The sequence below is a fragment of the Microcebus murinus genome, chromosome 6 (genome assembly GCF_040939455.1).
Source record: "Microcebus murinus isolate Inina chromosome 6, M.murinus_Inina_mat1.0, whole genome shotgun sequence".
Taxonomy (NCBI): domain Eukaryota; kingdom Metazoa; phylum Chordata; class Mammalia; order Primates; family Cheirogaleidae; genus Microcebus; species Microcebus murinus.
Window position 1 is genome coordinate 79,561,223 of NC_134109.1, and position 25,618 is coordinate 79,586,840.

At 54.8% G+C, this 25,618-nt stretch overlaps 1 protein-coding gene across 1 annotated transcript in view; it reads left to right on the top strand.

Moving 5' to 3' along the window:
- Positions 1-1,251: 1,251 nt before the first annotated feature.
- Positions 1,252-25,618, top strand: part of PAK6 (p21 (RAC1) activated kinase 6) — a 34,397-nt gene continuing 10,030 nt past the window's right edge. Inside the window, exons 1-4 of the mRNA XM_012766397.2 lie at positions 1,252-2,366; positions 3,113-3,196; positions 14,382-14,507; positions 24,809-25,017. Of these exons, the coding sequence (XP_012621851.1) occupies positions 24,814-25,017 (204 nt within the window). The 5' untranslated portion in view covers positions 1,252-2,366; positions 3,113-3,196; positions 14,382-14,507; positions 24,809-24,813. The remainder of the gene's footprint in view (positions 2,367-3,112; positions 3,197-14,381; positions 14,508-24,808; positions 25,018-25,618) is intronic.

A 25,618-nucleotide genomic window follows, 5' to 3' on the forward strand; every position in this document is an offset into this window, starting at 1 on the left:
AAGATAAAGTAGAAGTGGATTATTTATAACTACTAAGTTTACTCATAAAATATGCTGACATACAAAAAGAAGAGAAATACAGAGTTCCTTTCCAAAAGGAACTGATAACCTGCTTAAAGAGAAAATATTGGACCAGGTGCGGTGGATCATACCTGTAATCCTAACACTCTGGGAAGCCAAGGTGAGAAGATCTCTTGAGGAGTTCAAGACCCTCCTGGGCAAGAGCGAGACCCCATCTCCACACACACACAAAAATTAGCTGGGAATAGTGGTGTGCACCTGTAGTCCCAGCTACTGAGGAGGCTGAGGCAGGAGAATCGCCTAAGCCCAGGAGTTTAAGGGTGCTGTGAGCTATGATGACGCCACGGCACTCTAGCCCTGGTGACAGAGTGAGACCTTGTTTCAAAAAGAAAAATATTTCATATTGACCATTAGCTGAAGTTTTTATGTTTAATACCATGATTGATATCCAATACTGTGCAGTTCAATCAACATGTCTATGTGTGCAGCTTGAGACCTTTGCACAGGAGGTGACTGGGTCATGGTTTTTGGAAGATGAACTCACCACCAGTTGGTGGGCAGACAAAAATGAGCAACAAATAACACAGCCATGCCAGGAGAGAAGAAAATTAATGTTTACTGAGCTTACGATGAGCAGCGCCTGTGCCAGGAGCTTTACTCACTTAATTCCCACAACCCTGTGAGGCAGGTGAAATCATTCCCATTTTATGGATGAGGAAATTGAGTTTCGTTCAGTCGGCTAAAAACAAGCTGAAGGTCACTCAACTGACGAACAGTGGGGCTGGGATGTGAAAACTGAGCCTAGGTTTTTAACCAAACACCACATAGCTTCACTATGGAAGAAAATTTAAGAAAGAGTTTTCGAAAATAATATATAGAGCCTCGTGCCTTGTTGGATGTAAGCGGCTGGGGGTGGGAAGAGTCAAGAACTGCCAGGTCACCCTCTGGCTGTGGGCAGCCGTGGCCAGGAGTGGAGCTGGCCCTCAGGGGGCACCTGCAGTGGGGCAGACTCCAGGTGCGCTCTGGAGTGAGCGTTGGCCTGGCTGATGGCCAAGGCCAAAGAGAAGAGGTGCTTCAACAGGAGCAGGAGGCCAAGACTGGGGGTGCCCAAGACCCACAGTGGGACACTGGGAGAAGAAAAGGGGCCAGTGAAGGAGCCGCCAAGGCTAGAGACGGGGCGGGCAGTGCGGAAGGCAGGTGGGCGCCCCGCGCAAGCTTCCTTACCTGCAAATGCCTGTCTCTAACCAGGGGCCTGCTGAGTAACTGGCTTCCGGTCCCTGCCGACCCTGGAAGCCGGCACCCACCCTGCCTGGCACCCCGGGTGCCGCTCTCCGCCCTTCACGGCAAACCCAGCCGAGGCGGCGAAGGGAGGGGTCAGCCCCGCCGCGGCCGTCCGCCAAGCGGTCCGAATCCGCAGCTCCGGGCCTGGGGGTGGGGTGAGCCCGGAGGTCTGGCTTCCGGGCGAGGCTAGGGCGCACCGCGGGCGGGAGGCTCACCCTGAGCCCGGCAGCAGCCCTTCTCCCTCCGCCTCAGCAAAGAAAGGCAGCGGAAAACGTGTTTTTATAAATAGCTCCAGCCCCAGCTGATTTGTAAATTCAGTGGGTTTTTTGTGTCAATGACATCACCCTCCTCCCCATGGCAACCCCCGACGATATCAAAATTGCCAAGCAACGTTGGAGCAGCTCGGCGCCCCAAACGAGCAGGTCGCCGCCTGAGGATTTAATGGAGAAATCCCAAAGTGAGCCGGGGCGCGCGGTGGAGGAGGGGCGCGGCGCGGCCGCGGCTGCCGGGCCCTGATCGCCCGCCCGGCCGCGGGAGTGGCCGCCGCCTGCCGGGACCCGGGGCGCCGCGGCCGCTCCTCCGGGCAGCGGCAGGGGGAGGGCGCTCTCCTGTCCTGCTGCGCCGGGAGCCGCCAGCAGCCATCCAGGTGACTAAGCCGGCCCACTGGCACTGAGTCACCGCCCGCCCAGAGCTTTTCTTCTTCCCCTTTGCATTTGATTATTTTGGGAGCTGGAAACTTGGAGCTGCACCTGAGTCCCGCCCCTTCTAGCTCTCCCCTCCCTACCTTGGGCTCCAGGAAGATGGGACTTGCTGTGAGTCCACCGTCACCCCCTAAGGACATGGAAGGCACTGTGGGGGCCAGCAGTGCCTGGGGGCCCACGGCAGCCGGCAGAGTGCCACAGCAGATATGGTGATCAGGCCACCCGTGTGTCCTCCGGGCCGACTGGAGTCCCGGGCTGGCTTTGAACTCGCCTCCCAGGGGATGTTTCTGTAAAGGAGTGGCTTCTAGGGTCGGAGCAGCATTTGGAGAGCAAGGCTGGATTGGCTTAGGCTGGCCTGGGCAGGTAGGTGGCTCTGTGCTGGGCGTGGACCCACGTGTGTGTGAGTGTGAGAGCGTGTAAGGTGGTGTGTGCTGTCCCCCAGCTGGGTCCAGCAGAGAGCTGGGTGGGGACTTGACAGCAGTTCGTCCCTTTGATGCTGGGTGGGCCAGGCCCTGAGATGGGTGCTGGGGAGAGGGGATGCCAGGCACCTGGCCTGAGCAGGGTGAGGAGCAGCTGCCAGCCCGGGCAGGGCCAGGCCCTCTCTGGATCCACAGGACAGAGACATGGTACAGTGCCAAGGTCTACAGTGGTCCAGAGCGCTGGCCGAGGGTGGGAAGCATCTGCCAGGGGCTGGACAGTGCCTCAGCCACCCCCTCTTCCCGGCAGGCCTGGACACCAAGGAAACAGCTTCCTACCAACAATCGTGCCACTCTACTAGGGCCCGTCAGCATCCATGTGTGTCCTTGGCTGAGCTCACGGGCACGTTCAGTGAGCAGGGTGCCGGCCGGGGTGCGGCTTCCCCATAGTCAGTGCCCCCCTCCCCCGAGCCCCTGGCCCCCGGTGTGTGCCAGGCCGAGGGGCAGTGGTCCCCTGCCTCCCCCACACAGCTGGCAGCCTTGCGGGCACACCGGTGAGTAAGCTGCTGGGGGGAGGAGGCCATGTGCCCACAGAGGCAGGACGACACCAACCAGGAGCTCCCAGAAGAGGCTGGGTGGGAAAAGCACTGAGGTTTTTTCTTTCTCTTTTCCTTTTTTCTTTCTTGCCTGAAGGGCGCGCCGCTTCCTGGGCTAGAGACAAGCACCAGCCTGCAGTGGAGGAGCGCGAGGCCCAGCTGCCTGGAAGGAGTGGCCAAGGTAAGGTCCCCGCTGCCACTGCGGTTCTGGCTTCCCAGCGGTGCCAAGGCCACCCCTTACCTGGGACAGGGAGGCCAATTCCACACTCTGTCACAGCTGTGGGTTCCTGGGCTAAGGAACCCCACGCCCCGCCCCACCTGCCACCGCCTTTCCAGACTGATTTTGAAACAGTCCAGTCTAAGCGGGCTTCTGGCTCCCTAGCTGGAGGGAGAGATGCTTGTTTCTGCTATTCCTACATTTACTTCCTGCTCCTGCTGGGCCAAGCCAGTGCCACCAGGACACCCATAACAAGGCCGCTCTCACCTCTGGGACATTCCCCTCATGTAGTCATTCCACAAATATTTATGGAGCACTTCTGGATCCCAAGCTCTAGGTCACACCCTTGTGCTGAGTTTGGCCTGGCACAGTTTCTGACTCTGAAACTCGGCACCAGGCCGGTTCAGAGGGCTGCCTGGCTGAGCGCGGTCACTCTTCACAGGCCTGGGCTGCCCGCCTCTGCTGCAGGGTGAACGACCTGGTCAGCTCCAGGGACATCAAGCCCAGGGAGCTCAGGTTTACAGAGTACCGGACCCCATGGAGAAGCAAGGCTAATGCAGTGTAATCCCCCACTTGCTCTTTCCCCGGCACCATACACCACGGTCAGAGGTTTCTGCATTGCTGCTTGGGGCCCTTCCTTAAGCTGATTGTTGTGGGAACCAAGATCCAGGAGTAGAGGATCAGCTCAGGGCTGTGTGGCCCCCAGGGCTTCTGGGCCTGAGACTCAGTGCCATGGGAGCACATCTGGCTGGGATTGAGGCCTCTGGGCCAAGCAAGGAGTCCCCTCTGCAGGCAGGCTTCCCTGGCAGTGGCCTGGTGCCAGGCTCAGGAGTGGCACCTGGGAACCCTAGTGACAAGGGTGCCTGGCCAGGTGAGGGTTGGCACCAGGAGCAAGCCCATCTGGGAGCAGATTTGGGTGCAAGCTCCATGCCCCTGAGAGTGGCAGCAGGTGGGAGTGTGGGGACTGCACACTGCCCCAGGACAGACTGATTCTTCATGAGCTCTCCGGGATGTGCCAGGCACAGGGAGGGTGTGGGTGGGTGGGGTCTCCGGCCAAGGCAAAAAACCCACTCTGTGCACCACTCCTTAGGATGACTAAGAATGTCCCCTGTCCTGGAGGATCACATGAGATCAGAGTCAGGAGCCCATAAGTGTCTCTCACTCAGATGAATTCCCACACCTGGCTCCAGGATGAGGAAAATGACCCAGCAGTGGGGGTATTTCCTGCTTCCTCCCAAAAGGTGACTCTAAGCCTGGGAGCTCTCTGCGTATGCAGAGCTGAGCAGGGGCTGGTGTCCAGCTGGGGGCAGAGTGGCAGAGGCTACTGAGCACCAGGCAAACAGCAGGCCAGCAGGGAGCAGACAGTAGAGGCCAGGGCAGAGTAGGCAGGAGAGGAAAGGGCTGCCTGGGGTTTTAAGAAAGAAGACTCTGGAAGGCTGGCTTTCTTACACCCGCCCGCCTCTGTGGGAGCGCCCCTGTGTCCCAGGTGCTGGGTAGGGCTGGGCAGGGAAGAGGCTGAGATGCTGAAAGACTGCATTCCTCATCCACACAGCCCAGAGATGCCCCCAGCGCACCGTGTCCTGGGTGCAGAGGCAGGAAGGACTCTTGGGAGGCTGTCCTATGGCCTGAAAAGCCCCCGCGCCGCGAGTGGGAAGGCCCAGGATTCAGGAGCAGCTGCTAAGACTTGAGCAGTAGGAAGGACGCCAGCAAACCCCATTGGCAGGCATTTCGCAGCCTGCCCCTAGGGGCCTTCGAGAAGAGAGCTCATTTCTGGGAGCCTACTTGGTAGAAAGGAGTGAGCTAGCCAATAGGTTGGGGTAAAGCACTGAAAATGGAAGCTTCTGAGGCAGAAAGAGCTCTCAACTTCCGGAAGCCAAGGCTGGCCCTCCTGCCCAGGTGAGCAGTCCGACTGCTCCTGGGAAGCTGCCCCCTTCTGAGCAGACGCCCTCCACCCCATCACAGCTCAGCCCCAGGGCCCCGGTGTGGGGTGTGAGATGAAGGGTGTCTTGCCTCTTCCCGGCAGGCTGTGCAGGCAGTGCCTTGTTTGCCTCATTGGCTTCCAAGCAGGTGACAGCGATTGCCTGGCTACTAAGTGCAAACCCCTGGTGGCCCAAAGGGGGTAGGGGCAAGTGATGAGCTAGGGGCCAACCCCACCAGGAACAAGTGGAGCCACAGAGCCACGATCTGCCGCCAGATGGCTTTGTCCTTGTGGCCACTCTGGGCCCCAGACTCATTACTGAAGTTGTCAGCCATGACCCATCCTGCCCACATAATTTAGAAACTTAAACCAATTCTGGCTGATGGTTCTTAATATAGAACTTTATAAAGATGGATTAAAAAAAGATTAGTCGAGAATGAAAACAAAGGAAGCAGCAGCTTCTATCTTCAGTTACAGGCAGAAGGTGCGTGTCAAGGGAGATATGCAAGTGCAGGGAGAGATGGCTGGTGGCTGGTTAGCAGTGTAGAGTCGGCAGGGCAAGCATCAGGCCCAGTGCTGCCTCCTCCTGATGACTCGGGTAAGTTACTTCGTGTTGTTAGGTCTCAGGTTGCTCTCCTGTCCGACACAGATGATTATAGTACCTACGAGACAGGGTTGTCGAGAAGACTGATTAAGACGACATGGAATGCTCTTAGCTGCGCGTAAGTGTTCAGCAAAAGATAACTGTGATCGTTGTGATTACTAGTGTTGGAGGAACAAAGTGCAGGAGGAAGAGACCACAGCTTGTTTAGGGGAATCAGGAAGGCTTCCTGGAGGAGGTGGCTCCTCCATGGTAGAAGAACCCACTCTGGAAGAGAAACTAAAGCTCTCAGAATGCTGATAAATCCATGGGAAGAAACGCAATACCAGATCTATTTTTTTCCAAAATAGCACATTGTTTGCCCACTGAGGTTCTCTAAGGGATTACTTGAGACTATGCAAAGTTCCTTCTTCTGGGATCTAGAGTCTGAGGTCTTGAGGACTCGACGTGGCTGCACTAGTGAAGGAATCAAGAGGCTGGTGTGGCCCTGGCCCCACTTCTCTTTGGGCCTGGAATCTTTTGTCACATGGTCCCTGATTCCTTGAGGCATTGTGTTCTAACGAGCCCCATCCAACGCACACACTTGGGGGTGCTGCATGTGGAGGGGCCAGACTGGGGCCACAGCGGGCTCCTTGGCCACTTTGGGAAGTGACTTGGAAATGCCTGGTAACCATAAGGCTCATTCTCAGAGATTTTGACTTTTCCTACCAAAGGGTTATCTGTTCTGTGAATTTAGAAAAAGCATTCCCAAATTCTATTCAACTAAGAAAAACAAGGCAAACCTAGGACGCAATAGGCTTTCACGTGCTAGATGAATTAGCATGGGAAAAATGGGTTCCCTTATAACACAAGAGGCCAAATCCACCTCAGCCCCAGCAAAGGAACACTGGGCTGGCCAGCATTTTCTATAAAACTTCATTGTGACACATCAGGCAGTGCAGAGACCCTAGTATTCACAGAGGGGCCATGATGGCCTTTTTGGTACACCTGTGAGTTCTCTGTGGCAGCCTGTTTCCCCGGAAGTGCTGCTTCAGGAAGTAAATCCCGATGTCCAGCCTAGGCAGCAACCCTCGGTGCCCCGGTTTGCCCACAGCCCTGTGCACTCGGCCCCCCAGGCCTCTGGCTAAGGGGGTGGAAGCAGAGCCGTGTCCTTCATACTCACTCAAGCTGTCCAGGACCTGGTGAGGGGTCCTTTGCATGCTCAGGTCCAGAAAGCTCAGGTCAGCTGTCACATCGTTCCAGTGTCTGATCCCAGTGCAGCTGGACTGGCCCACTCACCTCAGGGCAAATAGCAACAAGTCACCCTGCTCAAAACCTCCTGCTGCCTACCTGCCTGGCTGGTGACCGGGGCTGCTGAAGGTTGCAGCAGCAGCAGCAGCAGCGGCAGAGTTAAAACCAGGAGGACTGGTTCTGTGGTTCAGCTTCCTGGCCTGGAGCGTCTCCAGCCTCCATCTTCTTTCTTTTAGCTTCAAATGAGGCTCCAGATGGTGCAGAAAGGCACAGGATGGAGGGGGGTTGGGGGCCAGTTATGCCACCTCCCTGCATGGCCAGAGCACAGGCCCAGGTCACAGGGAAGAGTTCAGAGGAGGAAGAGGCTCCCCTGGAAGGAACTGGCCACCTTAGATTGCTGTAGCACACTCAAGCCAAAGGCAGTCCTCTAAGAATGTCTCATCCAACCCCATCATTTTATAGAGGGAAACAGAGGCCCAGAGAAGGAAAGAGGGTCCTGAGATCACACAGCTGACTAGTGGCAGAGCCGAGTCCCTGTCCAGCACTCTTTTGTCCCCAGGCTGCCCTTCCGTGAGCAGCAGCAGCAGAGGGGCTGTGTGGGAGGAGGCAGGAACCGCTGGGGAACCTGATGGCTTGGGGGAGCGCCCGGCCTGACACATTGGGAGGCTGGACAGGTCCTTGTTGCTCCTGTGTGCCTCCTGCCCTAGCGGGGCCTGGGCCCTGCGATCCCCCCACCCCCGCACTCTGCTCCACACAGGGGCCCCACTTCAACCCAGCCCGTGCTTGTTAGCCAAGTGCCCCCAAAGGCAAACTTTGCCAACTGCACCCAAGGCTACTCCTGGGACCAGCCCACTCTGCTGAACAGATCTAACTGATGTGCAAATGGGTTGGCTGACTTTCTGTCTGTCTCAGGTAGCATCTTACATTTTAACCTTAAAGCTGTTCATGTCTTAAGCCAAAGAAGGGAGTAATGATGACAGTGTCTAGCGCGAGAGGGATCCTCAGGCAGAGGAGAGGGGAGGGACACAGAGACCTTTGCCTCAGGTGGTTTTCACCCATATGGACTTTTGACGCCAGGCAGGCATTTACATGTGAAGTGGCCGCCATTAGAGGTCAGTTCCAAGGTGACAGGAGGAAGCCTGTCAGCTGTCACCAAGCCCATGCTGGACAAGAAGACTTTTATATCCCACTAGAGTGGATCCTGCTGGAAGGTGGGATCCTGCTGCCTGGGATGCAGAAAGCTGGGGAGAGGTGGAGGTCTCGCACCCTAGGTGGGGTGGAGCCAGGCCCAGGGGCGTGGGTGCAAGGCCCAAAGTAAGCAGGTGCCAGGGGCTCCTGTGAAGGAGAGGATGGTCAGGACAGGAGAAGGAGCTGCCGCCACATGGCCCATCATCCCAGCAGGGGCTGCGGTGCCAGCCCCCAGCACAGGTGTGGCAGTGGTGTGACCAGGGTCTTGCTATGTCAGTGTTCACATGAACGTCCCAGCAGGCCGGCCACCCCTGCAGCCTTCAAGGGGCTCTGCCAGGTGTGTGCCAGAGAAGGGATGGCAGCACAGCACAGCACAGACCGGCCAAGCGGCAGTTAGACGGGCCATGCCTTCCAATGCTGACCCAGGGCAGACACAGAAGTCTGCGGGCTCTGGGACTAGGAGGCCACACAGCCCACATTGTGCATTGTGCATTCAGAGCTGAAGTGTTCTGCCCAGAATGTTGGGGATGGGACTTGGGCAACCAACATTATACTTCCTCGGACTCATGGGCCCTTCCCTGGTGAGGCACAGTCCTCCCACTTCCCCCAAACTCACCTGTCCTTCCTGAAAGTCAGGCCCCAGGCTTGGTGGCAGGGTGCCATAGTCATAGCCTTGCTCCGGCCTTGCCCCAGCCTTGGACCTGGAGCAGCTGCTGGAGGCTCAGAAAAGAGAAGGACAATGAGGGCTTTCCAGTCAAGGAGGCTTCCAGCTGTTAGTTCTGCCAGAAAAATGCCAGCCAGAGAGCTGAACTGCCAGCGAAAGATATTTGGATGGAATTTTGGAGGCCATTAAGAGCAAGGGCTCCAAAGCAATTGTGGTGAGAAGATATTAAATGAATTCATCACGTCTCTAACATGAGTGTCCTCAGTGCAGAGGTGGCTCCTTCTAGTCCCCAGCCCTCCCCAGGGCAGCTCAGCACACCCCCACTGGGTACCTGGGGAGAGCGCCACAGTGGTCCCTGCACCTGCGTGGCTCATCCCAGGTCACCAGGCCCCTTTGGGGCTATCGGGCAAGTTTAGCCCCCAGTGGCAGTCTGTGTTTGAGGAGGACAGTCCTATGCATTGCCGTTGGCATAGGAAGTGAAGTGCAGGTACAGAACTTGAGGGAAAGGCAGACAGAGAGAGGCTTGAGGTTCTGGGTATGGCAGTTCCCTCTGTTGGGACCCAGGGCATCTGTCCGGCAGCCAGGCAGGGGACCCAGGGACTTTTCCCAAACACGTAACTTGGCCCCAGACACTGCTACCACCTGGGTCTGGGCTTTCCTTTCAGGGATCTGGGGCAGAGAGACCTGTCGTATTGATTTAGTAGCGAGTTGTAGCCTCGTCTTCTGGAAGAATCGGGGGATTCTGCTCTGAGGCACACCAACTAGGCTCCGTTGCTCCCTGTGGCAGGTGTGTGCGTGCACAGGGGAGGGGAGGGGAGCTGGCACCTTGGTCCCTTTAGCACCTGTGAGAATCAAGAACCGCTCATCCTGTTTAGGGGTGCTGCTCCTCAAGACCCCTGTACCCCAATGCTCTAGACCTCATCATTCTGCCACCTTCCTGAGGGAGAGGGGCACTCTTTTCCCCCATGATCCACACCAAGAAACTGAGGCTGGGGACTTACTGAAAGTATAGAGAGGCAAAAGGGCTCTAATTCTCAAGCATCCGTGGCCTCTGCAGCTAGACTCTGTCTCCTGCCTCCTGCCCGAGGCCCCAGGCCTGGCAGTATCAGCTCCCTCGACTCACACTTCCAGACCCTCGGATGTCTGCACCTGCCTCTTGGCCCCAAAGGCAAAGAGAGATGGGTGGTCCCATGGAAGCAAGTGCTGGGCAGCCTGGGGGAGAGGAGGAGGAGGATCTTCCCCAAAGAGAGCTTCTCTACTAAGGCCAGGGCTCCAGGCTGTGTGGGCAGCTACCCCGCCTGGAGCCCAGGCCCCACAGGGCTCCTCTTGCTGAGCATCGAGCAGAAGTGCCAGCTCCCACCTCCCTAGCAGTCCCTGCATGTGGGCCCGATGTGGTCAGGCCTGTCATGGGTCTGTGAAGGACAGATGACTTGATGCAGGGACTTCAGGCAAGGTACTAGCTCATGAGTAGGGAAACCAGCACTGGTTTCTGTCAGGGGACTCAGTGACATAGTGGGGGAAACTGAGGACCCCTGTACCTCTCACACTCAGTGCCATGTGGAGGTCTTCCTGCCCTACTCAGAAATGTGGGAGAGATATCCCTCCCCACCATGTCTCACATCACTCACCCTTCCTGGGCAGTGAATTATTTTCTTTTAATACAAATGCCTTACATGAAGGTCTGAGCTGGTCCACCAACTTCTCAGACAGTCCTTAGAGCCAGAGACCTCTGAGCAGCACCAAGCAAAGAGAACAGGCTTTGGGGTCAGATACACGTAGATTCAAATTATGGTTCTTCCACTGAATAACTGGCTTGGCCCATTTGGGCTGCTGTAGAAAAATACCATAGTTTGTGTGGCTTATAAACCACAGAAGTTCATTTCTCCCAGTTCTGGAAGCTGGGAAGTCTAAGATCAAGGAACCAGCAGATCTGGTATCTGCCGAGGGCCCACTTCCTGGTTCACGGATGGCTGTCTTTTCACTGTAACCTCACACAGCAGAAGGGCCCGCCTCAGTTTCCTCATATATAAAAGGAGACTAATAAATTTACAGTACTTACATCACAGGGTTGTGAAGACTGAGACGGTATGTGTAAATAGCTTAACGTGGGGCCTGGCCCATCGAAAGCACTCAATAATTGGCAGGCATCATTATCACTGTTATTAGAGGAGGGCAGAGTCATCCAGTGAAAGGCGCCCTGGAAGGAGTAAGTGAGCTTGTTAGTAGCATTCCTGATCCCCAGGAAGCTTTTCAAGTCACGGAGCAGAAAGGTACAGGGAAAGGATAATGTGTTTGTATTTCTAAACCGCAAGCTGATCCGTATCTTTCCTCTTTGGCCCTAACCTGGGCTCCCAGCCCTGGCTGTTGGTGCTCAGATGTTACAACAGGTCCGGACAGCCACAAGCTGAGAGATAACCGGGAAGTGACTGTCCCGCCCCACCAGCCTGCCTTGATGCCCTCCCCGACCATACTGGTCAGCCAATGCCTGGGAGCTGGCAGGATTCCAAGAGCCATTTCCCGTGGTGAGATGTCTGTTCTCGGTGCCTTTGTGCGGAGCTCCCGCCCAGTTTGTGGAATGGCAGCGCCTGCGCCACTCCCCAACCAGAAGGTCTGTGCCAGCAGCCAAAGCTCTTCAAAGGAGGGTGTGCCTGGTGCCCCCCTGTGCTCAGCAGGGCCACCTCAGAACAGGGCCAGAGGGACACTAGAGGAGACACTGGCCCGCAGGCTGCTCCTGACACTTCTTATGCTGCTTTTCTGCCCTCTCCTCCTGCACAGGGCTAAGCTGGGCAAGGATCAGAGGAGAACAGAGCAGGGGGAGAGTCACACACAGGAACTGATCACTCAGGACACACCCTGCATCCCCTACCCCTCCTGCTGTGTGGGAGGTCATCCACTCAGTGCAGCTGAACCGCGTGTAGAAGGGACCGAAGTGCGGAAACCGGGCACTGTGGTGGGCCCGAGAGGTCCTGGTCTACCCTTGTACCCAGTACGGGAACTTTTCCTCTGGTCCATCTGACTGATAGTTATTTTTTAATGCCTCAAGTGATAGGGGATTCATTACCTCCTTGTCAGTCTTATTTGGAGCCTCTGTGTCTCTGGAGGCCCCAAGCCCCACTGCAGCTCCCAAAGGTGGGAGGAACCCAGGGTTTTCTAGACTGACTCCCTACAGGGTGAGGAGGGGACTTGGCCAGTAGCCATTCTGGGATACCCAAGCCTGGCTTCAAACCAAATTCAACATCAGTTCATTTCAGATAATATTATAATATTCATACCTTGCTGTAGTATAGTTCAAAAGTATGGCTTGGGGTTGTGGTTTTGGTATATAAGGCATTTGCAGTAAAAGAAAAAATTCACATGTACATCTTTGAGTCAGTAAAAATAATTTAGGGTATTGATTCTAGGTTCAACAATATCATGCATTTCATTCTAGCTTTGGGTCATAGTGCATTTCAAGTCCTCAGCAAGCAACCATTCCCCCCACCCCTGCCACGTAGCACAATCTGCCTGCCAGCATTCAGCCAGTACACTTACGTCCTTGGATAGCCAATCTGTAGGGAAAGCCATACTTGTATGACCTGCCCCACCTCCCCATCCTCCCCCCACCCCTGCATGGCCCCCTCATCCCAGGCTCAGCAGTCAGCTTCCTGGGTGGCCACAGGAGGTCAGGGTTTGTCTAAGAGGATCAGGCCTACAGTGTTATTGGTCAGAGGAAAGAGAAGGAATCCACTTGGGAAAGATGCAGAGAGGAGGAGGGGACAGAATGAGGAAAGAAGAGACTAGGTGTAAGTATGGGAATATGGGTAGTGTGCGATAGAGCCCATAATGCAAAGGATTTACCCATAAATAGCACTGATATATCTAAAGAATTGGTGAACAAAATGATATATGGCAATAGCGACTTCAATTAATAACTGAAGTTTCAGGTGCCCAACAATGATTTTTAAAAAAACCCCTGCACTGTCCTCAGTCCCTACTCTGTGACACTGGCAGTCTCCCAGCCACCACTTGAAGGCAGCCATTTGGGGTCCAGATGTACTGAATTTCCACGCCAAGAATCTGCTCAGCACTCAGTCAGCACACAGCCCTCTCTGGGGGCCCAAGGCAAGGACAGCAAGGGTCTTCTCACTTCCTTATTTGGAGAAGAGACAGACACGTGATCTCTGCCCCTTGTCCCAACATAGAAAACACCCTCTGCCCCCAAAGGGCAGTCAGCAGTGAGCCACTCGGAATGGCCATCCGATCTTAGGCCAGGGCACTACTGGGGACAACCAAGGGATGCCAACTCTGGAACAAATCGCAGGTAGAGGTCTCCTGAATGGGCCCCTTCCTCTCTTTGGGGGTGTGGCACTCCTGGAAGCTTTCTCTCGCCCAAAGTCTCCTACCCTAGAAACCTGGAACCACAGGGTTCCCAGGATTGAGCAAGGTCTGGCAAGGGAATTAGAATCCCATTTAATCCTGCTTTCCTGCTTGCACAAGGGGGCTACCCCAGGACAGTCTTAAGGGCCTGTCCAGATGGGACAGAGAGGCCAAGGTGCCAAGTTTGGGGACTCCAGCGTGGGCTTTAGGACTCTAGGATGTGTGGGTGGGCGTACGCAGCACCTCTCAAGTCCAGAGTCTGCCGCCGCCCAGAGCGTGCGCCTGCAAGCAAGTTAATGAGTTAGTTAATTACACAGGGCCGTGCTCTGCGGATAATGCAGGTCCAGTCTCTGTGCTGCAGCGGTGGGGCCTCTGGCCGCAGGCATGTCGCCGCGGGTGCGGCCAGGTCAGGCTCGGAAGGCGAAGGGCGGGCGGGAGCTGGGGCCAAGTGGTTGGAGCGAAAGAGTTAGGCAGGTGGCCCCCCCTTGGGCACAGAGGCTCCTCACAGTGGCCCCTGCGCCCCTCGGCGACTTTTCCCGGGCTCTGGGTTAGCCATGTCCTACCTGAGGCCACACCCTGAAATCAAACTCGCGCCCAGGTGAAGCAGGCGCCGCACAAACATGTGAGCGCGGCCCCTCCTCGTCGTTTCCCGCGCCGCAGTCCCTCCCGCGGAGGGCGGGCCGGCTCCCACGGCCGCTCCGAGCGTTCCCGGGCTTCCCGCTCGGCAGGTGGGTGCCCCGGCCGCCCTGGAAGGCGGGAGAACCGTCTCCGGGCCAGGGCTGCGACGAGGGGACGGGCCTCCCCGCACGCGCAGCCGTCAGCACCCGGGTTTTCATTTCCCGAAGTTCGGGACAAGCTGGCGCCGAGCGGCGTGGCCTTGCGCGCGGGCACGGAGAGCGCGGAGAGCGCGGCGCCCCGCAGCTGGCCCGCCCTCCGCGTGGGCGCCGCGCTCCGGCCGCTGGCCGCGCTGGGTCGGGGTGCGCCTGGGAGAGCGGCCGGCCCCGGAAGCGGCGCTGCGCCCAGTGTCCCCTCCTCGCAGGGAATCGCCGCTGCCTCTAGCACCTGAGACGGGTCGCTTTGTCGGAGGCCGGCGTGGGGCGGTTCCCAACGCCCTGGACTCCAGCCAGTCGCAAAATCCGTGGGGACACTTGCTACGTTTGTCACAATGTATTTCTGATATGTTTCTTCCCAGGCCTGCGGAGGACTGGCCCAGGAGGGTCCTTGGTCTTCCCTCTTCTCAGCGCCTAGGAAAGCCGCCCATTGAAGGGTGAGGAGTCCTGAGGAAGAAGAGGAGGAGGGAGGAAGGCGCAGGGAGGCGGTGAGTGAGGGCCCTCCAGCCCGAGAACCTTCTCCAGACTTCTTGAAGGACAGGCTAAGAGGGACACAGTGGGCAGACAGGTGGCCCTCCTGGGCTGGCTCCTTCCTAGTACTGTTAGGCAGCAGCAGTGGTCCCTTCTAGGTGCCACTTCTCAATCCTCAGTGGGTCCGTGTTAAGTCATTTCCACCACCTCAACACCATGGTAAGCTGATAGCCCCGCAGGGCTTCAAATGGCCCGCCCTGACCCGCCCTCTGATTGTCCTCAGGTCTGATGCCTGTCTGGGGCGCGGACATGTCACCGAGGCAGAGTACAATGAATTCATGCTTGGGGAAGAGGCTCCCAAACAGGAAGGGTGGCAGCAGGCCCAGCGGCTGTGCTGAGCAGGGCGCAGGCAGCCGCAGCACGCTCCTCCGGGAGTCGCAGGCAGAGGTGCCTGCTCAGCACATCCCAGCCTGCCTGCCCATTCCCCAGACCTCCAGACCAGCTGAAGTCACTCAGGCTCCTCCTACACGCTGGGAGTGGCAGCCCATCTACCATCTTTGGTGTAGGTGCTGCTAGGAACACCACCGGCTAAGACATAGAGAATACCCAGGGTTTAAGCTGCATTTTCTGTATTTCTGCATCTTGCCCTATTCTGGTGTGTGTGTGTGTGTGTGTGTGTGTGTGTGTGTGTGTGTGTTTTCAGGCTTCTCCGACTTGTTTTTCTAGGTGGGGAAGAGGGGACAGGTCTATGTGCTCATTTTTGTGGCTGGTGCAGCATATATTGCGATGCTATGGATTCTCCTCCAGTCACAGTATACAGGACAGTGGCTGAGAACACAATGTTTGGAACCAGAAAGGGCTCAGTTCAAATCCTGACTTTGACTCCTTAGGCAAATTGTTTTACTTCTCTGCAAATTTTCAATGTCCTCATCTGTAAAATGGTGATGATAATGCCTTCCTCATGGCACAGTAGTGAGGAGTAAGTAATGACGAGAGCTGAACTGCCCTGGCAGTGGGCCACCTCACCAGCCTCCAGTTGTTAGTATTGGAAAATACTAATCCTGAGCCCTCATCTCTTGAAGAACTTTGAGAATGGTCTGGCTATTTGGCAGGATACTGTTGCAGGGTGTTAGGAATAAAGGCAGAGGGTCCATGGAAGGCGAGTAGTGGGAGATGCTAATTCAGGGTCTCTGAACTTGTTGTCACTTGGAGAAGAGGCCATTTTGGGCAGCAGAAACAGGAGCACCCTAGGTGCTGTTACCATGGGTGCTGCCTGAGCCAGTGGGAGCCTCTGGCTTGAAGCTTCCAGTTCCGTCTCTGCTCTCCATAGCTGTGGGAGCCAGGGCAGGTCACTTGACATCCCTGGGTCCTGAGCATGGTGGGCAAGCTGAGAGCTTGGAGTTGGAGAGATCTGGCTTTGAGCCCCAGCTTCGCACTTACTATCTTGGACACTATCTTACTTCTTTCCCAGCCTCAGTTTCTCCATCTGTAAAACAGACCTCATACTGTCTATCATTAGCCATTAGATGCACCAATAAAAAGCACCCAGCATAGTATCAACATGTGTTAGGCCTTTTATATGTGTGCATTTCCTTTCCCTCCCTTCCTCTCCCCAGCTGCCTGCTGTCTTTAAAATGGGCTCAGTAAAACAGGTTCAGCCCATCTCACAGGGGTGGTGTGAGCATACAGTGAGGAGGCAAACAAAATAGAGACCTGGAAAGTTAAGGGCTATAAAAGCAAGGCAGTCTTGTGATTTAGGAACTCCAGAGGTTCCTTCTGGCTGTGTGCTGAGGACTCTGGCCTCCATGTGCAGAGGCTTTTGAAAATCTGGGATAGCGAGGTCCCTGGCCTGTAGCCCTCCCGGGATGGAGATAACCCCATGCCCAGGAAGGCTGTGTGCACCAGAGGGGGCTGGGCAGAGGTCGGGGTTCTAGGTGCAGTGACAGAGGTCAGAGGGCTGGTCTGGCTTGGGCTGCTGCTGGGCCAGAGCACTGTCCGTGCAGCTGGAGCCGGGCCTGAGAGGAGGGCCTGAGTCAATATTGACCTTCCTCGGCTTGCCAGCCTGTCTCTTTGGCCTCTCATTCAGCTGGAGTGTTGACACAAGCCACTGAATGAGCTTTATCTTTGAATTATTTTAAACAACAGCCCATTATCTCTCCCCTGGGGTTCACTGGGGCCTGTGGTGTGGAAATGGTGACCAAGGCAGGGAGCCCAGACATTCTGGTTTGTTACATATGCAGTGCCCTCTGCCCTGGCACATGCCATGTCTCTCTGGGTCCCTCGAGTGGGACTGCAGAAGCTCAAGGTTCTGCTCAGCCTCCTGGGGACTCTCCACATTTCAGCACAGTGGCCCTGCACAGGTCTTACAAAGCCTGCAAGCAATGGGGATAATGACCTCAGCCTTGGGTCTAGAACCTTCCTACCCTACAGGTGACAACTAGGCAGAAAAGCAGATGAAATTTCTTTCCCCCCCAGTATATTTTTGGGGGCCAGGATAGGGTGCTGGGATGCTGCCTGTCTTGCCTCTCGTGTCACATGAAGAGGAGCAGGTAGCAGGTCCAGTCCCCTAGTGGAGGCTGAGGTAAGACAGAGTTCAGCTCCACACAAAGGATGAGCAGGGAGGGGCAGAGGGGCAGAGGGGCAGAAGGCAGGGGCCTTGAGGCCGGTCACGGTGGCTCACACCTGTAATCCCAGCACTTTGGAAGGCTGATACAGGAGGATCACTTGAACCCAGGAGTTAGAGGTAACAGTAAGCTATGACTGCACCAGTGCACCCCAGCCTGGGCAACAGAGCAAGAAAGAAAGAAGGCAGGGGCCTTGGGAAAGGGAGCAGCACCCCTGGCTGATACATGAGAGCAGAGTGCAGATAGCCTCTTGCTGGGAATGCCACAGAGGGACTGAAATTAGGGCAGGGGCAAAGGCAAGGTAGGACACCATCAGGAGTGCCACAGAGCGTGCATCACCATGTCTTCTGGGGGCAGAAGGTTGGCTACAGCAGCATCTGTACATGCAGCTCTGTACTGAGCCCAGCCCATATGCAGCTGCCTCCTCCCTCCCTAGTGAACCGGAAACGGCAGGGAATCCCACCAGCCTCACTCCTAACGGGGGATTTTCCCACATCCCAGAACTTTGGAAGAAGTAAACTAAACTGCACCAGAGCCAGGGTTTTGTCTGGTTTACCCTGGTCCTTAGAGCCTGGATTAGAGTAGGTACTTGATAGATAACTTTTGGAATAATGGAATGAACGATACAATTTTATATTTAAACAAATGCCAACAAGTAAAGTTTTGAGAAAAATCTCCCTGGCCAATGAGAAGATTCCAATGAAAGGTCATCTGCTCACAGTAACTCTCAACCAGGGGGCCAGGAGAGGCCCATCACTCTGTGTAGAATGAGTGCGGGATGGCAGTTCCCAAGGGGACAAACAGCTCAAGCAACTCTGAGGATCTCGGGGTGCCAGGGTCCTCTGTAGGCCCCCCTCAGACTGGATGGTGGAGTACCAGGGATACTTTTCTGAGTTCTGTAGGACTCAGGGGGACTCAGGGGACTTACCTCTTTCTTGGGGCTGTGATTTAAGGATAAGCCCTTCTCCAAAGTGTCTTAAGTGGGCCTGAGAATGACACAGGGTGGGTGGTGGCCAACTGCAGCCGAGTTCTTATCAGGGTCTGGGTCAGACTCGGGTCTGCCCCTTCTTTGCTGCTCAACTTGGGCTGATCACTTTGTCTGAATATCGGTTTCTTCATCTGTGTAATGGAGCCAGTAATAGTGCTACTCACAGGCTTGTGGTGAGGAGATCACATGTGAAGTGCTTAGCCCAGGGCCCGTGCTTACACTAGGCCCTCCCTGAGTAATGATTATTTAAAATACCCCAAACTCCTCTCTAAGCAAAACCAGTTGCTGTTCCTCCCCCTCACCTGCCTGGAGAAGCTGGCAGAGGTGAATGGGTCCATTTCCTGTCACCAGTGGAAATGCTGAGGCCTAGGGAAGGAGAGTCAGCCAAAGTCAGAAGCCAGGACTTGGGACCACCAAGCCCCAAGGTCCCTGCGGAGCCAGTGCACAGCCCTGTGGCCCTGGATGTGAGCTCTGATAGCTAGGCCTGAGTCCCCTTTTGAGGAAGCCTGGAGGCGCCTGGCCCTCTCCAGCTCTCCCGAACCCTGAGAGAGCGAACCAGGAGCAGTTACCCTGCATGCAGTTACCTCCTGTCTTCCCAGCCACCCCAGAGGGGCAGGAAATCCCACCAGCCCCATTCCTAACGGCTTACCAACATCCCAGAACTTCCACAACCAACCAAATTCTGCCCCCTTGCAGCAGAGTGGCTGCAGACCCCTTTAGACTCGCTTTCTGAGAGCCACCTATCAAGCTTGCAGCACGATTTTGTGAATCCCTTCAGTGGGCAAAGTGTCGTGTCCTTCAAAGGGACGCAATGTGTGGAAACAGCCCAAACTCACTCAAAACCAGGTCTGGAGGGTCAAGTGGGCGACCACGTCAGACACTCTCCTTTCTGGTGAAAAGCAGGGTGACGGGTTAGGAGAACACCTGACGTTGACTCATGAGGGCCCAAAGGTGGTTCTGGAAGAGGAGTTCTGGAAATATCCGAGCATGTTTGGAATAGACAGATACATTCCCAAGAGGTATGTATGCCTCAAACAGCAACGTCCAAGCTCTGGTTTGAGGTTTAAATGCAGACTGTGGCGCTGCCTGCCGGGGGCTGTGGGGCCTGACAGCTCTGGTGGCCCTGGCATCTCAGGCCCCAGCACATAGATATCTCTTCTCAAGGAGAAGAGTGTGAGAGGGTGGCTCACCCATACTGCAGTGTTTCTGGTCCCTGTTGTGGACACTAGACCAACCAAGCCACAATGCCAGAGTCCCATTTTGTCACTGTGGAAGAGTAGCCTCCACCATAAAACCTTACCCAGTACTCCTTGAGCCAAGCCTACAGGTTGCCAGGCCTCAGGCCAAGACCCTACAGAGGGGCTCTGACTGTGTCCCGTGCCAGAGAGAGTACACGGCTGCGGTTTCTGTAGCTTTTCATCTATGCCAGGCCTGCCCATCGCAGCCCCAAGCATGACCTCTTTGAAACACTTTACTCATCCCTTCTCGGGCAGAAAAAAGCACCTGGTTCCATATAAGCTAAGAGTCAGCCTGCAAGTTAGGCCAGCCCCAATCTCCCCTGGCCCAGGAGAGAACTTAGCTATCTTGGTGGGTCAAAGGTCGAGGGAACTGGCCCTGGTCCCCTGCCCCTTTTACACATACCCCAGGGGCCTACATCAGCCACACAGCCCTCATTCCTGTCCATAAAGCCCTCCAGGGAGGAGAGTGACAGCAACCCCACTCCCTCCAGGGGGGCACAGTGGATGGAGCAGGGGCTTGGGAATCAGATCTGGGTCCAAACCCCAACTCAGTCATATCTGGGGTCTGTGTCCTTGGCCAAGTTATTTAGCCTCTTTGAGCCTCATCTGGATTTGTGGATAATAATTCCTACCCCCTCGGGGTTGCTGTGGGGATCCTTGGAAAGGGCCTAGCACATAACAGATGCTCAAGAAAAGATACTCCCTTTCTGTCCCTGAGGTTTCTGCTCCTCCAACACTGCGGTCCCCTCTCCACTGACCCCAGGCCCATGGCTCCCTGAACTCCCCTGCCAGCTGTGCCCTCAGGTTCACTGGGGGTGGCAGCATTTCCTCTGCCAGGAACTGTCCGGCCCCCACCTGCCCGGCTCTGTGCCAGGGGAGTCTCCTTCTTAAACTGGCTGAGGCCAGACCCTTCCCTCCCAGCACTGGGCACCCTCCCAATCTGGTCGGCCAGCCCAAAGGAGAAGTGTGCAGACGTTCAGAAGAGGGAAGCTCACAGCATCCAGCAAGCACAACAGGGCATTTCCAGCCTGGGGAAGAACCCTCAGGGCAGCCTCCCTGAGGCAGCATGGTGTGGTGAGGTGTCAGCCAGGTGAGGCTGGGGCTGTGGGGGCCACCTGAGCCACCGCCCTGCCGCTGCCCACTTCCACCTCAGGGCCTGAGGCCAACATCCTTTCCTTTAGGCTAGGCAGGAGGAAAGGCAGGGGCTGGCTCTCTGGGGGGAAGTCATCTTCCTTCCATCCTCCTCAGGGTGTCTTCTTTGAGGAAAGCTCTCCTGCTAGATGAATGGAGTGTGGATGCAGGGGCGGAGATAGCAGGGATGGCAAGGTCGAAGGCTGCCATGGCCCGTTCGATTTAACTGAACGGCCTCATGGCTGATGCAGCAGCCACCCTCCCTTAGCCCCGGGCCCTGGGAAGCTGGGGTGGAAAAGAGAGCCCTAGAAATGGCAAATGGGGGGGGGGGCGGGGCCTGGCTGCGCAGGTGGCTGTGACCTGAGAGATGCAGAGGATGTCTGTGTCCTGGGTGATTCACTCCTGGTGACTGGGCATCACTAGGTAGTGGGAGGGCGACCGTCTCTTAGGCACTCAGTCTCCATGGATCACTCTTCTCTTTACTTAAAAATATTTTATTTTCTTTAGAAAAGCAACCCACTTTCTTTAAGGAAAAATTTAGAAGAGCAGAAAGATTGGGTAGAAGGTAAATCACCTGTAGCCCCACCAGTCAAACACAACAATTAATGTTTTGATGTATTTCCTCCACACTGCACTGACAAATTAGTATAAGTGTGATCTTCAGAAATAAATAACCCCCTACTCCTAACCTATACATCAAGAATTCTGCTTTAGGCAAAGAAAACCTCGATAGTTTATTTCGTCTCTGGGACCCTTGGGGCGTGGACAGGTTTTGGCCCCAGCAGGTTAGGGGCTCCAGGACAGCCCACCAAGCTCAGGCCTCTGAAGTCACTCACGCCACACCTGGGTAGGGGACGGCCAGGCTATGGGACCCCCCCACCCCACCCCTGTCTCTCCCACCAGCTTTATTTTATTACCTTTTGCATTTAGGTCCATGATCTATCTCCAGTTAATTTTGGGGTATGATATAAACTCTTTTCTCAGGGCTCATTTTTTCCTGTGTGGACATCTGATTGCTTCGGCCGCATTCATTAAAAAGATCACCCGTCCCCCAGCCACTCTGCAGTGCCACCTTTGTCATAAACCAAGTGATCTGACTTGACTGGGTCTATTTCTGGATTCTCTCTTCTGTGGAAGATTTCTTGGTCTATTTGTCAATCCTTGTGCCAATTCCACACTATATTAATTATTGTAGCTTTATGGCAAATTTTGACATCTACGTCTTATAATCCTCCAGCTTTGTTCTTTAAGATTATCCTGGCCATTCCTGGTTCTTTATACCCGGTTTCGCTATGCATTTTAGAATCAGCTTGCCAATTTCTACCAAAAAAAATATGCTGGGATTTTAATTGACATTGAAGCAAATCTGTAGGTTAATTTGGGAATAATTGACATCTTTACAGTATTGAGTCTTCCAGTCTATGAATATTCTTTAATATCTTTAATAACATATTATGTTTTTCATGTAAAGACCTTGTATGTCATTTATTAGATTTATTCCTAGGTGTTTGATATATATATTTTTTGTCCATCCTAGTTTGTCCAATTTTTGGTATTTTTAATATAAAATGGTAAATGGGCATGTTTATAAAAATTTCATTTTTTTGTTACTCATATGTAGAAATTCAACTGATTTTTTAAAATATTGGTCTTCAATCAGGGACCTTCTAAATTCACTTACATAATCCCAACAGTTTGTATGTAAATTCTTCTGGATATTCTACTTACACAATCACGTTGTCCCAGGCATTGTTGGCCTTACCACATTACAGATGAGTCCTAGAGCCTCCTTTTATTTCTTAAAGTTTTTATTGTTATTTTTTTAGAGACAGGGTCTTGCTGTGTTGCCCAGGCTAGAGCACAGTGGCTATTCACAGGTGCCATCCCACTGGGCTGGGTCACCCCTCCTTAGGCAGCCTCCCTTTGTGTTGCTGATTTCCCGTTGGCGAAGTGACTGCCTCTGGTTTCCACACCACTCCAAAGCCTGAGTGCAGCCCATTGCTTCTGCCCGCTTCCCACCCTCACCACCGCACACCCTGGACCCCTGGACTCCGGGCTGTCCATCCTGGAATCACTGTTGGGGTGGACTCAGGAGAGGGATCCCAGAGTCATTTAGACCATAAGCTAAAGATGCCCTCCTCATGTTTCCTGCAGCAAACGCTGAGCACTTGGGTTAGGGGGGAGTGGGGCAGAGGGATGTTCTGGGGGAAAACAGTATTAGCAGCTCCTCTCCAGCTCTAGGGTATGTCCCTGTCCCTCCAGAAGACTTCACAGAGCTAGGGAGGAGGGTGAAACATTCGGCTAAACTAACCCAGGGACAGAGGGCCTGTCTAAGAGGCTGGGAGAATAGACCTGCTGAATGAAGACTCTTCTATAGCAAAAGACAAAGGCTGAGAGGGAGGAGGTCAGATTTGACCAAACCATGGAGAGTCTACATAATGGAGATGTGGTGAGATCCCCCAGATCCCAGAACCCCCGAAATCCAGCATGACTCCTTGACAGGTAAATCTAAGAGGAAAGGACTTTGACATTACTCCCAGCCTTGTATCTGCCCAAGTACCAGTGTCTGTAGGGCTCTGAGCTTTGGGACGGGGATGCAAAGAGAGGTAACACTGCCAGAGAAGCAGCCTTTGCTTACTGGGACTCTGCTTACCTCCTACTCCCCAAGCCCTGTGAGCTGCCTTTCATTAATGCCATTGGCTCAAATGGTTTCAGTGACTTGTTCAAAGTCTCTCCAAATGAATGGGAGACTCCCTACAACTCATCTGCAACTCAGACAGGTGTGTCCTTTCAAAGTGCTTGGTCTGTAGGGGTCCTGCACATGTTGCTCTGCCTTTAGGGTGTTTGACAGACTCCTGTCCCTTAAGGTCCAGCAAAGTGGCTGACATTCCAAGAGGCAAGGCATGGATTCAGGTGGACTCGCACGTGGTGACTCCCTAGCGGGGAAGTGGTGGCTGTTTGGGGGCCCCTGCCTTTCCGAGTGGGCACCAGCTGCCTCCCAGATCCGTGACCTCCTCCAGAACCTACTAAAATGCTGTTTCCTGAGCAGAAGCCAAGAGAGAGAGTGTGCCCGCCCTGCTTTCCAGATCTTTGGATAAATGAGTAATCCAAGCATTCAGTTCAAGAAACATGTTCCACTTTGTTTCTTGAAACCTGGGATTGGCCTTTCCAGGTGACGCAAGAACCACTGAGCCGTTTTGAGCCTCTTCAGATCCCAAAGCATCAAGTGGGCACCCCTGACCTATCTTCCATCAGCGCGTGGTTCCAGGCCGCAGGCTGCCCTGAAGGAGAGACTAGAGCAGCCCTTGGGAAGAGTCACTTTCCCTCCCAGGACTCAGTTTCCCTCTCTCAGATCTAGCCAAGCCCATGCCACTCCTAACTGTTGAGGGGGCTCAGCGGGACCTTAGGCAGAGCCACAGTCAGCAAGGCGAGGGATGCGTGCGTGACTGCGAGTGATGTCTCATACACTCAGGGTGCCAAGACCAGAGGGAAGGGTCCCAAGGCTGAGGGTGGGCCTCTGCCTTCTCTGGGGAGCTTTGCCCCTAAGATAGCTGTCCCTCAGCCACCCCTGGCTTTCCCCTTGGCTCAGGGCCTTTCTGAATTGAGGCAAACACCTGGTGACCATGAAGACCCTTTGAGGGTTCCCTGGTCCTGTAATACAGTCCCAGCCTGGGCAACATGTCTGTGAAACAGCTGGTTGGTTTTTTATTAATGTCGTCTATCACTTTTATAGGTTTTCTGTTGTTGAACCATCCTGGGACGAACCTGACTTGATTGTGACAAAAAACAAAAAACAAACAAAACACTTGAACATAACTGTTGGATTCAATTTGCCAGTGTTGTCTAGGATTTTCACCTTTATGTTCATAAGTGAGATTGCTTAAAATTTTCCTTTTGTTGTACTCTTCTTATCTGGTTTAAGAATCAAGGTCATATTCGCTTCATAAAACAAGTTTGCTAGCTTCCTTCCTCTTTCCCCGGTTTTAATTCTTTGACAGTGGAATGATATTTGTAATGGGCTTTGGATTTTATAAAAACACACCCCCGAGTCTGCCTGCTCAGCAGGGGACTTGGCACAGACAAGCAGACAGACACCTCTTTTCCGTGTTTATAGTCTGCGTTGGCTTATTTATGGCACTTTTTTGTTTCTGGGACTGTTTAGCTGGGAGCCAGCCATTTCCCTGAGGAAGGGGGCATGGGGTGAAGGGAAGCCCCAGGTGGGGGACAGGGGAGCTGTTCTGGGGGACCCCGAGCCTGGCACCCCAGCACCGCCTACAGCCACCCTGGGGTTCCTGGGCCAAAACCCAGCTCAGCCCTCCCCTCCCCTCCCCTTGCAGGCACCATGTTCCGCAAGAAAAAGAAGAAACGCCCCGAGATTTCAGCCCCACAGAACTTCCAGCACCGCGTCCACACCTCCTTTGACCCCAAAGAAGGCAAGTTTGTGGGCCTCCCCCCACAATGGCAGAACATCCTGGACACACTGCGGCGCCCCAAGCCCGTGGTGGACCCTTCGCGCATCACGCGGGTGCAGCTCCAGCCCATGAAGGTGAGAGGGCCAGGTGGGCATGGCGCAGCCTTTCCTGCACCACAGAAAACATACCTGGCCAGACCCCAAAGGCCCCTGGAGGAACCGCCCAGTTATCAGCTATCACTTAGCCGCTGTTTTAATTCCCTGCTAATCATTCTGCCAGGCTCTCCTTGGGTGGCCCTGGGACGAGGAGCTTGGGGAGACCCTCTCTGCAAGGTAGTAGGGTTGCCAGATTTATCAAATCAAAATATAAAATGCCCAATTAAAGTTGAGTGTCAGATAACAATGAATCGTCTTTTAGTACATGTCCCATCCAACATCAGACTTGTCACCCCAAAGGCGCTAGGGCTCTCCCAGACCAGGGGAATTGCGTTGTGTGGATCAAGACAGGTAGACCCCAGAGCCTGGCAGGGGTTAAGGTCAAGGGCCGTGTCAGGGTTTGGAGGCCACGAAGCCCTGGCCTGGTCTCTGCCTCCTCAGACATCTCCGCAAAAGCCACAGGTAGAGCTGGAGGATGGAGCCCTGCCCCAGTGCTCTGTGGCCCCCCAGGCTCAGCCGCCCCCACGGCTGGGTGCGAGGGATTGCACCCCATGGTACCCAGCCGTCTGCCCTGCTCACA